Source organism: Electrona antarctica (genome assembly GCF_951216825.1).
Source record: "Electrona antarctica genome assembly, chromosome: 5".
NCBI classification, from domain to species: Eukaryota; Metazoa; Chordata; class Actinopteri; order Myctophiformes; family Myctophidae; genus Electrona; species Electrona antarctica.
The window spans coordinates 33,865,489-33,882,624 of record NC_136810.1 but is presented as its reverse complement, the minus strand read 5'-3'; the positions used below and the strand labels follow the sequence as shown (position 1 = coordinate 33,882,624).

General features: G+C 43.4%; 1 protein-coding gene across 1 annotated transcript; it reads right to left on the bottom strand.

The window, feature by feature from the left end:
- Window positions 1-312: 312 nt before the first annotated feature.
- klf13 (Kruppel like factor 13) lies at window positions 313-14,918 on the bottom strand. Its single transcript, XM_079501560.1, has 2 exons — window positions 13,992-14,918; window positions 313-1,539 (listed from the first exon to the last, which is right to left on the bottom strand). Exons 1-2 carry the CDS (start codon window positions 14,428-14,430, stop codon window positions 1,232-1,234), a joined length of 747 nt encoding a protein of 248 aa, XP_079357686.1. The 5' UTR covers window positions 14,431-14,918; the 3' UTR covers window positions 313-1,231.
- Between the last annotated feature and the right edge of the window lie 2,218 nt (window positions 14,919-17,136).

The following is a 17,136-nucleotide window of genomic DNA, read 5'->3' as shown; positions in this document are numbered from 1 at the left end:
CCCTTAGGGAGACCATACCAGGCAAAGGCCAGGAGGAGGGAAGTGGGCAGGGCCGTCTGGCGCTACCTGCGATAGTGCCAAGCACCAGCCCCAAGGCTCAATGAAGGCTGGCTCACAAGAGTGAATAGAAAGGCTTTCATTCAGTCTCGTCTTTGGTAGGTTTTCCTATGTGCTTGTGAGGGGAATAAACATTGTACAGACTGAGGTACCTTTTTGTAGGTATTGTATGAAATACATTTGCTGATGATATAGCATTCTTTAGACAACCCCCCCCCCCCCCCCCCCCCCCCACATGGGGGGAAAAAACAGCTGCTTTAAAACTGACCATATCCATTAAAACGTTTAGATCTAAAACGTTATTCAGCGTAGTATACTGATACAGGCAGTTACCCTCCCAGTTAAGATGCATATCACATGGCCTGCAACAGAGATGCAGGAATTTTGTTCACTGGGGTGAGGAGTGTCCTATTCAAATAACACAAAGCAATTCGATTCCATTTGAACCCCCAATGCTAGCTGAACTACTGTCACACCAGGATGTACGATTGTTTAACTGTGATGACTGTATGACTACGGTTAGTTTCACTGAATGCAATAACTAACAACAAAACCAACAAAAAAAAACTAAGGAAAGAGTGCAAATCTTGTTGAGTGTAAGGCTGCTATATGTTATGTTTCTCTTCATCATGTTCATTCTTTCAAGCTAACAAGGCCATCCCTGAGCAGGGCATAAAATTCAACCCCCGTTGAATTTCAGAGTAAAGTGATGCTTGTATTGTGCAGTCAAAGTGAGTACTGTGGTACTGAAGTACTCTGTGGTACTGTAGAAGATAAGCAAAGGTCTTCAATCCTGAGGTGTGTGTACCCCTTCTCCTGACCCATAAAAAAAAAGAAAATGATTCGATAAGAACTGCCAGTGTGTCTGTTTTTTGTTTGTTTGTTTTTTCTAAACCTTGTTTAGTCAACAGAGAAAACACAATGGACAACTAGTCACGGTCAGAAAATACAGACATGGTACAGAATGTATTGCCATTTGGGAAAGGCATTACCTTATTTTTAGGATCACACCAGTAATTGCACTACAATAAGCAGGTATGTACAGTAAGGTAGGCTACACCACAGCAAGCGCAGGATTAGCAAAGAAAAGGGCCGGGGCGGGGGTGTTGCTGACGACTGCAACATAAATGTTGGAGGTTTGGAGGCGGAAAGTGTGACCGGGTTACAGTTCAGGCTAAGGCGAGTTGGCTGGACTGAGGGTTGGACTGATGGTGGGACTGGACGCATCAGACCGGCTGTAGTCGCTGAGAGATCCGGGGCGCATGACGCTGCCACTGTGAGGCCTCTTCAGCATGCCAGGCTGGAAATCTGAATGGCGGCGGGCATGTTTCATCAGGTGGTCACTCCGCATGAAGCGCTTGTCACAAAGCGGGCAGCCGAATTTCTTTTCCCCGGTGTGTGTGCGGTAGTGGCGTGCCAGTTCGTCAGAACGGGCAAACTTCTTGCTGCAGTCGGGCCAGGTGCACGGGAAAGGCCGCTCTCCTGCAGTGCAACAACAGAAGGAGGCAACTGTCAGTATTTTACCTAACAGCAACACAAGGTGCTTAAGTTTATACAGATTAAGCTCTCAAGACTACTTAAAGTGTGTCAAATGTTTCTGCATACTTTTTATTGCAACTTGTGCTTAAACTGTCACAAGCTGCTCATCAAAGCACCAATGAGTGATGATTTGTTGACAAGTCATAAACGGCACGCTGTTACACTTTACTAGAAGACACCTACACAGAAACAGAACAAATGTAAGCTCATGTAGCTCCTCAGACCCTAAAAGTGAAGACACGGTGACCCTATCTTGGGCATTATAGGAAATGTTTTTTCCCTAACACATCCAGCTTGTATATCAGCTATTTTGAGTATTTTCACTATTTTTGTTGTACAACGAAGTATGGTTAACTACAGCTTCAACAACAATGCTACTTCCTTTTTACAGCTGAGCTGACCTGCTGGAACATCTGCTTTTCCCTCTGTGCTTCTGGAAGAACTTTGTTGGAAACAAACAAGAGTTTCCAGTCAAACTGGAGAATGGACACAGTATTTTTCTTTTCATACCACGTGATAATATTTGGTGTACAGTATGCACTGAAATGGAAGAAAAAGGCGGTGGTGGTAGCACTACTCACTCACAGCACATACTTTTATAGTATTTTTGAGACAGTGATACAAAAGGATTGGGAAAAATCACCTCTAGATTGGCCCCATGTTGCAGAGGCAGATGCACCGTTTAATTAGCTAAGCTTCATATGCTAATGATGTTCAGAATGGTTTCCCAGCCCATTTTCCACCATACAACTATCTGTGACTCTGCCCGTGGTAAATTATACCCTTCCCCCTCCAGGGGCAATAAAAGTGGGCTTTGACACAAATCTACCCAAAACCAGATGGTACAATATATCTTGGTGTGGTTTTCTTCCATTCTGATGTGGCAACAGTGTGTAATATGGAGTCTGCATACAGTGCTCTGCATGCGCTGGACAGTATAGCTAATGCAGTATTCCCTTTAGTTCCGTTTCAGTGATTTTCTGCCTGACAATAGCAGGACCCAGCGTTCTAATTTTACCAGCGTGACCTAGCAGTTCTATACAAAGGCAGGGCATACTCTTTTAATGTTATGGGGCTTCAGAAAGAGAGCAAGCTCGATCATTATGTGCAAAACTAACCACGGCATATATGAAAAGGGAGAGAGACCCTCAATCGCATGACTGTTTATAAACCAGCATGACAAATGAGTGCATAAGAGCAGTTCACCAAATGCTATCTTTGTTCTGTGGTTTCCCTCATGGCCACAATGGAAACAGGGCTGTTCAGCATCAAAAAAGCTTCTATGATACCTGATGCCAACATGCCTCATAAACAAGAAGTCGGTGTGTGCCATCAGCCCCAGCCTCTCCCCTACTTTGCATGGTTACAAAACATTCAGACAGACAGAACAAGTCTAGACAGTTCAGTCTTGAGTTCCAGACGCCTCACCTCGGACCCAGACAAACTCAGTCTGCCCCGCCCACTGTAACTTCTGCTGTCTCCCTTCACTTGAATGCATACAGACAAATACTAATACATACATGCCGTACTCACATTCTGTCATTTTGCACACTAGCGTCAAAAACACCTCCGATCTCACGCAAAGAATTTCCAGCCACACTGTTGTGCTGTTCCTGTTCTTCTCCCAGAGTAAACATACACATGAGGAACACACAGTTCAAGTAATGTTTCCCACACAAAGATATGTTGTATGTATATAAATAAAAGATGGAGGTCATGCTTGTTTGACTCTGGAGTCTGGACTTCCTGGATCAAACCCTCCTCATTGCATATACCATACAAAAACATTAGATTGCTTGTTAGAAAGCTAGGGAACCTCAAACTTCACTGGCTTCAAGGCCCCTCCTCCTGCTCTAAACGTAAAACGCCACCTGGCACTGCAGATTGAATTATAGGCTAAGGAGCCAAGCTATGATCTGGCAGGCAACTTAAAGTTCATCAACCACCAGTGTAACAGATCCAACAGCATCAATATTTGACCAGACACCAGAGAACTAGGCTGAGATATCCAGTCTAACTGTCCTGATACAGTAATGCAGTGACAGTGGATACCATCAGGTGTACACTGGCAACCCGCTGAACTGCCGTCGTTGGGTTCTTAAGGAAACGTGGTATGACAGAGAAACTGCCCATTCAATACATTGTATGGATACAAATGGAAAGATGGCTGGATCAAAAGTATTACCATGAATAAAACACGGAAACCTCTTCCTTTAATGTCTTCCTGAAAGGCTTACACAGCTTATTTTGTGCTGGTTTCATAACATGAGGCTTAGGCTTTCAAGAATAATTCATGGCAAGTTGGCAACAACAGGGAAACATCTTGATCCTGTGGAGGATATGATGATAGGGTCCACAGCACATGTCAGTACTGGGAGATTGTCACACTCGCATACATTTACACATGGCATTCAGCATATCTATGAAAAAAGGAGAAAACTGAGTCAGCCACTCCCACGCGCCTCTCTCTCCTTCCCGTCCTGTTACGTAGCGATCCTGGCGTGCGGTGGCACCGTAGCGACTGTGACAGCAGGGCCCGCCATTGGCTGGGGTAGCCCTGGCTGTATTCCACATCCACAGCGTGTGGTCTGTCTTTCTCAGAATGAGTGAATATGAGAGAGAGAGAGAGAGAGAGAGAGAGAGAGAGAGAGAGAGAGAGAGAGAGAGAGAGAGAGAGAGAGAGAGAGAGAGAGAGATATGGTTGGTATAATTAGGGAAGCTAGCTTTTCTCTTAACGAACACAGTGACCCAGTTACCCCATAGTGCAAGTTACATCATGCACACAAACTGTACCTCTGCTAAACGCTAGCATCTCCCCTCCGAGGCAATATGATTATGTCACAGATACTCCGGTTATACAACTGTTCCCTCTGGGGCCACTAGGTCACTAAATAAACTGCTCAGAGCCTCTTTGTCCATCTTCCTCACACACACACACACACACACACGCACAGGCACACGCACACGCACACGCACACACACACACACACACACACACACACACACACACACACACACACACACACACACTCCCTGAGCTTCTGTAGAAATGTTTAAGAATAAAGGAATCTGGGTAGATCTCTGGGGCGCACGGGACACTGTGTGCAGACATGAGATGAAATCACTGTTTGACGTGAGCACCAGTGGGCTCTGACTCCATGTCACCTGCTTCAACAAGCTACCAGCACTTCAAACCAGAGCAGATAACATTCCTGATGTTTCCTCAGCCGTTGGGCAAACTCTCACACACAAGAGCAGAGGAGGCACACTGCTAAGTGGAGTGGCAGGGCTCATCAGAAAGCCTGTAATTTACTTGCATGTTTATGATCCACTGTGGCTTAAAGCCAAGCAGGAGCCAGCCTGTCCACCCTGCCACCAGACAACCAAGTAAGACCAAAACTCTTCAACATGGCCACTTGTGCAGGCTTTCCTCCATGACATCACTATTGGCAGACAGGAACTGGATTTGGGATAGGACAGGGTTAAGTACCCACCCTTCTCTGTCTCTATCTAGCCTCTCCCTTCACACACGTTATTGCATGCCACAGGGACATAAACACAAACACGTGTGTGGCAAAGAATAAATACATATTATGGCTTGCCGTGTGTCTTTTATCATTGTAGACAGCTTTAACATGTACAAAACACAGCCCCCGCTTGAGCAAGAATGAATGTGTGGGCGGGGGGGGGGGGGGGGGGGGTCGGCTTGTTTTGAAACACATCAAAGATGAGAGTTGTTTGTGTGGATGTTCATATATGAAGAATTTACTCTGTGGGAGTCGTGTCTTTTTACAGTGAAGTCACTCCATCAAAACTTGCTTTTTCCATCCTCCCATTAAGAGTTTTGATTCAAATTTGTTTTAGAATAAGTAACCTTTGCACAACTAACAAAGAAGCTGTTGGTGTGTCAGGTGCTGCTTAAGGACTAGCATGGGCTTGTCATGACCATATAAATCTATTATCATATTTTGTCGTTATTGAGAGGACCTCACTTGCCATTGAATAGCATGTCTCCCCTTGTGAGCCTATGGCTGTCAGGTTGTGAACAATAGCAGCAGCCTTGCACGCAGCAGGAGAGGCACTCCCGTAATGCATTACAATCAGATGGGCTGTGTGTGCTGACCGTAACTCACTCCCCCTGGTCTACAATGCAAAGGGCTATTGACATTCACCCAGAGAGCCATACACATGGGCTCGAGGGCGACAGTCTGATTCCTGCAGACGCTCAGCCATACATTACTTCATCTCTTTTAACTCTTTAGGGGCGAGAATGCATTGACCAGCTCATCAGTATTTCGTCAATTAGTTTAAGTGGGCCATCTCTCTTAGCCTTGAGTGCAAGGTAAAATGACCTGAAGCCTTGTTGTGTTGCAGGCGGTTGTCTAATCTTTTTAACCCTGGTAAGGACGTGGAGACAGCTGCAGCCATTATTGGGTGTTCACAGCATTCATGCAATGCATGCAGGAACACTGGCACACGCAGGTGGGAAAAGGGACATCCTATCATCCATTACTCTGATTCACACAGCACACTCCCAGCTCATTCAGTTGATTGAGACCTGACGCTATGTTGACCATAATGCACACCGCGGCCATCTTGCCAGCAAGGTGGTAACTAGCTGCAATTTCCCATTGACAGCCCATACTTCCAAACAGAAAAGTCATATCTGATTGAGTGATTGTTCTATCTGACGACATCAAACACACCAATATTGTAGTTGTATGAAAAGCATGAATTATCCTCTATCGGCAAAGTGTTTGTTTCATAAATATCCACCGTAGATAATATGTTAGGAGCTACTTCCTTGCAGGTGATTTTTTCCTAAGTGTTGGAGTTTGGAAGAGCTCGTTTTCAATAAAGCAACCTCCTGCTGCCTCCTGCATTATGTGCAAATTCAAAACAGGTGTCACGCACGGCCGTTGAATGATATCCAACGAGCACTTTCAAACTCCAACACCCGTGTGAAGTGAGTGGGGGTCCCCGGGGGGTCCCGGAAGTTCCAGACCCCCAGGAACGGGCCCAGGGGGCCGGGCCGATTCTGGCGAGCCGCCCCACGTCCGAAACGGTTGAGAAATGACAGAGTTACCATGTGGGGGTCCCTGTACTGTACTGTACTGTACTGTACTGTACTGTACTGTACTGTACTGTACTGTACTGTACTGTACTGTACTGTACTGTACTGTACTGTACTGTACTGTACTGTACTGGCACGCAGGAAATCATTATATACAGTGCATATTATGTGCACCACTCAATAAATCACCTGCAAGGAATTTCTTGACAGGAAGTAGCTCATACTTGTATGAAACAAACACTTTGCAGAAAGAAAGAGGATAATTCAAGCTTTTCATACAGCTGCAATGTTGGTGAGTTTGATGTAATTTAATACAATCATATAGGACTTTTCTGTTTGGGCGGCCACAGATCTGGCCACAGTCTGCATGTGTGTATATCTATTCTACATCCGAGCATGGTAACACCCCACCTGCCTCTGATTGGCCTACCGACACTGCCGTCTAGCCCCCACGGTCTCACCAGACTGTCCTCCGAGACGCGAGGTGACTCTGTGGTGGGAAACAATACAGTAAGTACAAGACAATGGCAGCTTGGCACGCGCGACAGTAACTTGTATTTTTGTAGAAGAGGCAAACTAATATTGTTTATGCCGTTTGCTTTGATTGAATGATTGATTGAACACGTACGTTGTATGCTTTAATTTGGGTGTGTTCAAATGAAAGTGTTCGTGTTGATTATTGTGTATTAATCTAATTATAGTAAACTAATACTATTATACTAAAAAAGATAAAGATCCAGGGAAGAGACATTTTTACAGTACAATAATGTTTCAAGTTTACACATGTATGTAAATAAACGGCATAAAGAATATTAGTTTGCCTCTTCTGTCATTCTCTTGTATTATATCGTACTTGTATTGTTTATTTATTTCCCACCAAGGAGTAACCTGACATCAGACTATCCAGCATGGCGCTATCCACCTCGGAGGAAACTCTGGTAAGGCCGGCAGTCGTTCTATGGTGTCGGTAGGCCAATCAGAGGCAGACGGTGCGTTACCATGTCTATGCTCGGACGTAGAATAGATATACGCGTGGTCAACAGCTCACAGGAGATAGGTTTTTCAAACAAAGAGCCACAGCCCTACCAGGTCCTGAAAGGCCTCACCATGAGAGGAGATACAGGCCACAAGCTTCATGCAGCGCAGCAGCCCACTACACAACATCTTATCGGATGCTCTAAAAGGAGAGAAATATTTTCATATCTTGGGGAGAAAATGTTATGGTCCCTATCCCCACCCAAGGCTTCGCCCCATATGCTCCACCAAATACTACTCCCCACCTCCCTCTGACGACCACACTCTAACCCTGGTGCATACGTGACCGAGATCTGCCATTGGTCGATTTATCCAAGCCATGGACACTCATTTTAGTCCAACTCTGAAATCTCAAATGGGGTCCTTGTTGGTGCAGGGCTGACAGAGGTGTTCTCTCCTGTGTGTTGGTGCAGGGCTGACAGAGGTGTTCTCTCCTGTGTGGAGGTGCAGCCCTTCCCTTGTTGGTGCAGGGCTGACAGAGGTGTTCTCTCCTGTGTGGAGGTGCAGGGCTGACAGAGGTGTTCTCTCCTGTGTGGAGGTGCAGGGCTGACAGAGGTGTTCTCTCCTGTGTGGAGGTGCAGGGCTGACAGAGGTGTTCTCTCCTGTGTGGAGGTGCAGGGCTGACAGAGGTGTTCTCTCCTGTGTGGAGGTGCAGCCCTTCACACGTTAATCAGATTGGCTGCAGATGCAGCTGAATAAATGACCTACATCAATGGAAAGCATTGACAGTGTAAACATCTCGGCCTCTTGCCCTACCCCCACATATCACGCCGTACGCTCTCTGGTGGGCTTTGTATTGTGGATCCCGGCTGTTGCGTGAGAGATGCAGTTGGCAGTTTTTTTCTACAGTGGGGAAAAATACAGCTTTCCACCCGTCCTATATCCCTCTCTTCCTGCCCATGGTAATCGACACCCTGACTTGACTTGACACAGGCTTCGGCCAGGAACATAACAGGCTTCAACCCCTATTTTGATTTGCATTAGAGCAGGCTAGAGAACAGCGGGAGGGGCTGGGTCAAAATACACACAAGCGTGGCTTTTATAGAACTATTCCAAAACGAAATAAAGAATACATGAGCTCTGTGGGCCATTAGAAACAGCACAGCAATCCCACAGCCTGTGTGAGAGGTCTTGTATTATTTTGAATGCCTATACTTGATCACCGCTTCGGTACAAAACTGTATGTGGCTGTATGCTGAGATCATCAGCCCAGAATTGTCTCTTCATGCGTGACACGACATACATGTTCGAATAATACACACACAGTGCATAATATATACACCATACGCAAGTTCACAACCACACTTCTGGGATGTGGAGAAGACATTGCACGCATGTCTAGGACTACAGAGAAAAAAGCAGCAGTAGCACTGACCCAGAGGATTAGAACAGGCAAGATGGTAGCCTCACTTTGGTTTTATTTACATCCCAGGGATCAAGTAGATTTAGCTAATACCTTGTTTCCACTGGACATACATGTGAAGTGACATGTGTGCCTCATGGACCAACAAGATTTAATTCACAATGTCCCCTTTTGGAGGAAAACATAATCTGATGATTGTGATCCTGGGGGATAAAACACAGGAACATTCCCACCGATGGATACACCCCAGTATTTTAACTCTCTCATCACCAGAATTAGGAAACGCTCTATTTAACAGCTCCTATAGATGTCAAACAGTCATTTCATGCAAGGTCTGGTGGAAACGTGGCTTTGCTGGGAGGGGAGGGAGGGTGGAAATCCTGCTGTGTGGCGGGTAGACAGACTGACCTCTTGTGCCCCAGTGGAACTGTTACCCATCACTGATCCAAGGTCAGACTGGAGGAAGAGCGGGAAAAACCCCATCCTCCACCCTCATCACCACCAATAACCAAACAGAAACACAGTATGCAGTGTAGCAGGACATACTGTACACATATTTTACTGTGTACCAAAAATAAAGCTACTGGCAAATATACAGTATGCATAACTACACACATACGCACTTCATTTTCCATGTGGAATTCAGAATGATTTAACGGCAAAAGAAAAAAAGTTACTCAAACGTACGTGCAGTTGTTTGACTAAAAATAGAAGGAATGCATGGTGTATAATTGAGTCTAAATAGCAGTGCAGCTGTGAAAGAGCTACCAGGTGGGGCTGGTTACTTTTGAGGACAACTAGGGGCCTCTGTACTGTATGACTGTTCCACAATACCATCCCTACAATACCAGAGGTACCCCCCAATAGAACACAAAAGAATGGACCAAAAAGGAACAAAAAGTCAAACCAACTGTAAAATATGTCATTAGTCTCTTTGTCTTTGAGGGATATGTCCTCCCCGTTCTACTCTGGTGGTTCAGTTTTGTCATGCCCTTGTACTTTTGCTAAGATGGCCTTTTGTGAGGCCCAGCTGTGGGGAGCGAGGACGCTCGAGCTGTTCTTTATCAAGAAGACATGACTTGTAATGAGCTCGTCAGGGGCCATCTCTTTGCTGGAGATGGCAGTTTGCATGACATGACCAGAGCACATAATGAGGCTTCACAGAGAGATCCCTCTACACAACGAAACTGGTCTGACCATAGTTATTCTTCTGCTGACAATGGTTAGGAAAAGACAAATTCACTGATGCTATGGTATAGCTAAAACTCAGTTACGTCTAATTTATACTCGCTGAAAATAACAATAATTTTCAAGCTAGAAAAACAATGCAGTTTAGAAATCGGTTATATTCAGTGAGTAAATTAGGCTTGAGAAACAACCAGAATTTGAATGCCTGTTGCACTGTGCCAAGTAGTGTTTTAGACAAAGATGTATAGTTCATCAACACTAGGCTATAAAGTATAATTATGTTTTCCACATTTAGTATGTATTCTCCACCTTGTGAGATCAGACAAAGCTGTCATGGTAACCTTAGACTGAAAAATGTGCTGTGGATTCCCCAAACTCATGCTCAATGTGGTATAATGACCAATACACAGTATATTCTGCATGCACCCTCTTCTCTGCTACACTTATGTACCTCTCACACTGTACCTTGATGAACCATCTTTGGAGTATAGTACCTGATCAAATACACGATTTGATCAGGCAAATATACTATTTGATCAGGCACTTTATTATGACATGAGATAAATCATACATTAAGCCTGCACATAGTTAGGTGTACTATAATAACCACTCTGATTAGGAGGAGGTCGTACACTAATGATATGAAACTACATTACCAAACTAGTCTGGCATGGCTTGCAATGAATGCCATGAGGTGAGCAATCACACAAACTGTGAATATTATCAGGAGGAGGGTTGACATTAATCAAATATTTAACACAGTGTCTGTCTATGTGTGGTGTGTAAGTGAAGACAAAATATTTTGTAGCCAAAAAGTGGCCAGGTGTTGTGATGATACTACAATAATCTGAGCAAAAATGAAAGATGCATAATATGATGTAATATATCAGGGCTACTCAAGTTAAGATGGCTCAGGGGGCACTCTGCAAAATTCTAAGAGCCGCAAGCTAAAAGCTATTTTGAAACGTTTACAATTTTATTTTGTAACAGACAACAGGACTAGTCTAAAAATTAAGGAAACACACAGTTTCCATCTATAAGGCCAAACCTCAATGAACAACAAACATTGTGATTGATAAGTTAAAATGAGGCTTCATTCACAAGATGTGAAGAGAACATATTGAACAGATTATCACAGGTGATAAGTGGTTGAAACTCAGCTGACATCAGGCCATATCACTTTCTCTTGGAACAAACAACAATACCTATACAATCTTCTTCAAAACAATGAAAATAACTTCATATTTTTATTGGTATGACCATGACAGGCACAGATACATTAAGCAGGGGTTAAGGATGAGTAGCAATGTAATACTGTAGATAATGGAAATGATATTCTTCCATTTAATCATTTCTGTTTTCAACCTTTGATAGTAATATATATAGGCCTATATTGACAGTAGTGGCCGGTGTACTGGCGTAGCACAGGTAGAAGAATGTTAGAAAGCAGACAAGGAGACTAAAAATAAAAGAAAGACCATAAAATATATAATACTGTAACCCTTCCATAGTTTGGAGAAACCTTGTATGATATGCTTAAGCTTCTGCCCTGAATATAGGAGATCCAAATCAGAATACCCTATTATAATTGTATACATTACACTAATACACACACATTGCCAATTCAGTTTCCAGTTCCTGTTGTACTCAAATTATATATAGAGGAGTTTCGAAACTGGGGCTTTGGGGCGTTACAGGGTCAAGTGAGTACAGCAGCTAGCTCTCTGGCTCTGTGTTTAAATTGTGTCTGTAACAGTGTTCCCCATCAATTAGATAGTGGTGTTTGGTTGGAGCTGGGCAAGGATCCATAGATCCATTGGCTCTTGACTCTGCTAGTAGAGGCTGCGGCACGCTGACTGCTGACTGGAACGCTGCAGCTTGGCTGAGCCAAGACGGCTGAACTCAGATGACCCACATTCTCTCATTACCCAAATATAAGCAGAAACACAGTCATTATTCACACAAACCAATCACAAGACAGGATTCAGCAGTGAGAAAAGCTATGTAGGCAAGAGGTGGAGGCAGGGCTTATAGTGAGCAACAAAATAGGACCCAAAAAAAGTACAGTGAAGTGAATAGGAATACATTATGTAAGACTAGATTACTCCTACTTAAATATATAGGCCTACAGTTGTGTTTCTGACAATCAGCAGCTAAAATTGTGCATTATTTTGAATATTAATTTGAGCTGTAGAGCACTGGTTCTCAACATGGGGTCCAGGGACCCCCAGGGGTCCTTGTGGGAGTTCCAGGGTGTCCCCTGCTAAATGTTTGATATTTAGGAACCAAATGGACCCTTACAGGCCTGTAACACAGACAGTGTAGAGTGGACAGTGTCTCAGGGGTAGAGCGGACGGATAGGAACCATAAGGTTCCCAGTTTCATCCTGGGCTCCCACAGAGTAAGTGTCGAAGTGTCCTTGAGCAAAACTCTGAACCCCTAATTGCTCCCGATGTGCAGGTTGGTTTCCTCCACCATCAGTGTATCATGAATGTGTGTGTGAATGTAATGCACAATCTATGTAAAGAACTTTGGATAAAAGTCACTATATAAACACACCATTTAGTGTATAATGTATATAGGGAACCAAATGGACCCCGGACTGCAGATTGGGGTCCCAGAAATAACAACCATATCATATCAAATGTGGCCTGTGGCCTAATGCATCTCAAACACAAGCAGGGGGTCCTTGAAATTAGTTCAGAATCACTGCTGTAAAGTTATAGAGCAGAGCGATGAGTTGTTATAGTCTGGGCTCAGCTAGCAGAGTCTGTTGCTGGCCAGATCAGCTGGCAGTCTATCTAGCGGGGGTGTGGTACATCACAACAAAGAGCTTTGGGCAGACAGGCGACTGCACAACTGCTATCAACCTGCAATTTGGGTTGATCTACAACATTACATCTCTTCTTTTCTCTTTGTAGACTATCTTGGGGAATAGGGAATGCAAAGCGCTATTGTAATGTCGGACGAATTCAAGAGTTCTTCAGAAGGTCAAATGTGACAGCCTGGATTTTCTCCCTATCTGCAGTGTGACACGGCAGTACAACTTATCATATGGATTCGAAAACTTTCTGCATACATAGTGCCTCGATCGATCATCACATTTTCCTTCATTTTTTGTAATTATTATAATTTTTTTACTTGTTTATAAACAATGATTCGGTACTATGGAGCTCAACAGAATTTTGTCGATGTTTAATTATCCAAAGTTCCAAACAAAAAAGATGAATCGGAACAAGGCAATTTTGTTGTGCATTTGCACTGCAGAGTGCAGACTGTCGAGGTCTTCCTGTTAATGCAGATTCAGAATAGGGCATTTGAGGCAATGGGGTTGTTGCTGAGGGGAGAGGCGACAATACTCTTTGAGTGGGAGTGGCACTGTGTGTGTGTGTGTTTGACTCCCTCCCCCACACTACAAGGTATTTCGCAAAGTTACATCCAACTTAAAAGGCCAATGCACAAATCAGTTAATCGCTATTCGCTAATGATTTCCATACTGGGTGCATACGTGGATACGGTGGATTAAAACGCATATATGCAATGTTATATGCTAGGCTTAGGCTACCAATACATAGTCAACCAGGACTAAATAATATTGTCTGTAAGAAATACACATTTTGGTAGCCTAATCGTAGTATTCTAATTTTGAATAATTTCATAAACTGGCTATTAGCAGGCTATTAAACTAATTCGAGATCTTTACAGCATCAAATATTAACATCCAGTGAGACTGACCTGTATGTGTCCTTAGGTGGGCTTTGAGGTGGGATGATTTGCCATAAACTTTTTCACAACCTGAATAGTGGCATTTGTGCTTTTTCTGAGGTGATTCTGGTTCAATTCGACCTCTCAATCGTTTGCCTCTTTGTTTGAGTGCAGGATCGGAGATGGTGGTAGGTGTGGCAGAGTTTCCATCATCTGTGATGTTCGGCAAGCTCTCCTCCTTTATTTTTGCCTGATCGGCAACATGGTTGGGAGTCTGTTGGTTAAAATCCGCCAGAATTCTTGCCACCACAAAAAGAGAAGAATTATCTTTTACCAAAGGCTCTTTAATTTCCTCTCCGTTCTTTGGAGCAGACGCAATTTCTGGTTTAATCTCCCTATTCCCTTTAGGAGCGTGAACAATTGCACGGCTGGACATTGAAACAAGGCACTCTGCTGCAAAGTGATCCATTTTGTATGTAACAGCCCTGCTTCTTTATGACATTCAAAAACAGAAAGCTTGTAAAAAGTACTTGTTCCGTGGTTCCCTTTGTATGGTGTTGAGGTGGTCGCTCTCATCAGAGAACTGACTTTTTATCTCACCCAGCTTTCCAATGTAATCAACATCCTACAAGAGAAACGTCTAAAAACACGTAGACGCAAAAACAATGTTATTTGTTTAGTGCAACGATGCTGGTAGCAATAAGCCTAAAAACTTAGATGTCATAACTCCCATCGCGGCTTCAATACACACACTCCAATAGAGTGACGGTCTCTCGTGAGCGCCTGTTAATGCTGCTGATTGTATCCATGCTGGGGGCGTGCCGACCGGTAGCGCTTGGCAGCATCGTCAGAGCGGCCGCCCATTCATTGGATACCGTTTGTCCCCAAATGCACCCGAAACTTCAGTCGCTTGAAAGTTTCCCACAGGTTGCCAAGGTGAACATTTCATGATGCATATTGTGGGGAGGAGACTACTACACATTTTTGTAACATTTCCTCAATTTTATGTAATTTATCATATTTATAATATGTCTGGATGTACACTCTTGTATTGTTGACAGTATGAGCTGCAATTATATTATAAATAATTCCATAACACAATGGCTTCACTTGCCGGTGTACATATTCTTTTCATTTTTTTCATTTCAATATTTAATTAATTCTTTCATTCATTAACCACCCAATTATCCACTGTTTTTATATGATTCATATGAACGTCATTGTAGATAACAGTGGTGTGTCCCATATGTTTTGACTGGGTAGCCCAAGTGAAAGTGGGACACTGACTTATTATGCAAGTCTGTAGTGTGTGTGTGTGTGTGTGTGTGTGTGTGTGTGTGTGTGTGTGTGTGTGTGCGTGTGTGCGTGTGTGTGCGCGCGTGCATGAGAGTGAGACACACACACACACATTGACATTTTTGTCTCCACTAGTGCTCATATCTAGGCTACTTTAATGATCTAACATTACAGTGTCTTTAATTCCTGTTTAAAGTTTAAAGACAGATTGTTGTCCTTTGACACACATCCAGCAATACAAGTAAGGTGCTGTGACTGTCTGACTAGTAACGTGTGTAAGCCAGAAGGGGTTTGTTACATCCAATTGATGAAAGATCTTTTCTTTTCTTAACCTAATCACTACCCCCCCCCCCCCCCCCCATATTATCTTCCAGTGTACTACTTATTTTCTTCCTAAGATTTTTATTCTCTTTCTTTTCCCATTAAGTTTTTGTTTTCCTTGTGTTGGACATGTGTCCTGATTAAGGGCAAATATACAATACATTTGAGTTTGAGTTATTTAGTGAACCCCACAGGACAAGGTTAGATTATACACCACATACTTGCTTCTCTGAACATGTTCCATTTTCAAATGCGTATGAGTGAAGTATGCCAGCAGTCAATATATCATTAATAGCATGTCCATTTCTGAGATATGCACCATGACTGTTTCTATTCAGTGAACTATGGACCTTTACTAAGGGCCTTTTCTGAAGATACACTGCAGCTTATGCCAACTGGACCCCAGCCAACTGCCATGGGCATTACTTCCCTCCACACGCCACAAGTCAACATGATGCCAAGGTTGTGCAATATAAAAGAGACATCTGTCATAACACAATTACTAAATTCCTAGCGATGATTCACTCGTGCACAGATATCTAGAGAGTTGAAGTGAAACTCATTGCAATCAACTTTTTCTATTTGTTTTCAACTTCACAAATTCAAACAGAGTAACTATGGTAATTGTAGTGGAAGCGAGAAAGGAAATAGCACACAACCATTTTTTTCCTCCTGAGAACATATTGTCCACTTGTCTTCATTATCTTTGTATATTTTATGATAAACATTTTTATGGTTTATAGTAACCCATTGTTTGATATTTGCCAGGTGGTTGTAGGGGTGGCCGAGACGGTATTCGCCACTGTCAGTGCGTCCTCCTGTGTGTGTGTGTGTGTGTGTGTGTGTGTGTGTGTGTGTGTGTGTTGTCCGTCCGTCCAGCTAATCTCCGGCACCGATCAGTGTGAAACTGCATGCACACTCCATGGAGGCCAGACCAGAACCAGTGGCCCAAATCTTTCACATCGGCCTGCGCCACCAGCAGGCCGATTGACATACACAGCTTTTGACATTACTCCTACAGATTTTGTCCAAACATCAGGCAAATCGGCACCTATCATCTCTATAGTCACGTCATCAAGCCGGACCTGTAAGACTTTTCATATTTCATCCTATAAGAAAAAGTCCTTCTGCACACCTACAATGGACAGGTGCATCGGATAACTGGAACTGAGAAAAAAGAATCCTGCACACTGTCTTCACTTAGAATTTGATTTATTGAGCAACATTTTGGTCGTTCAGACCTTCATCAGGCATCATGCCTGATGAAGGTCTGAAAACCCACCTCTTCAGACTCCACCATGGCCCGTAGCACTTGCCCTAGCCTAGCCCCTTAGATAGCACTTCATGTAGACTTAGATAGTATTTTAAACAGACTTATAGCATACGTTACGTAGACAGCACTAGAATTGCATTTTATGTAGTCATAGCACTTTATAGTACACATGTATAATATATAATATAGTATAGTATGTATAGTTTACATAGATACTCCACTGTTACGTTCTTAGCTCACGCATGTTTCATGATAACTACTTTTTATAGGCCTATATGTGATGTA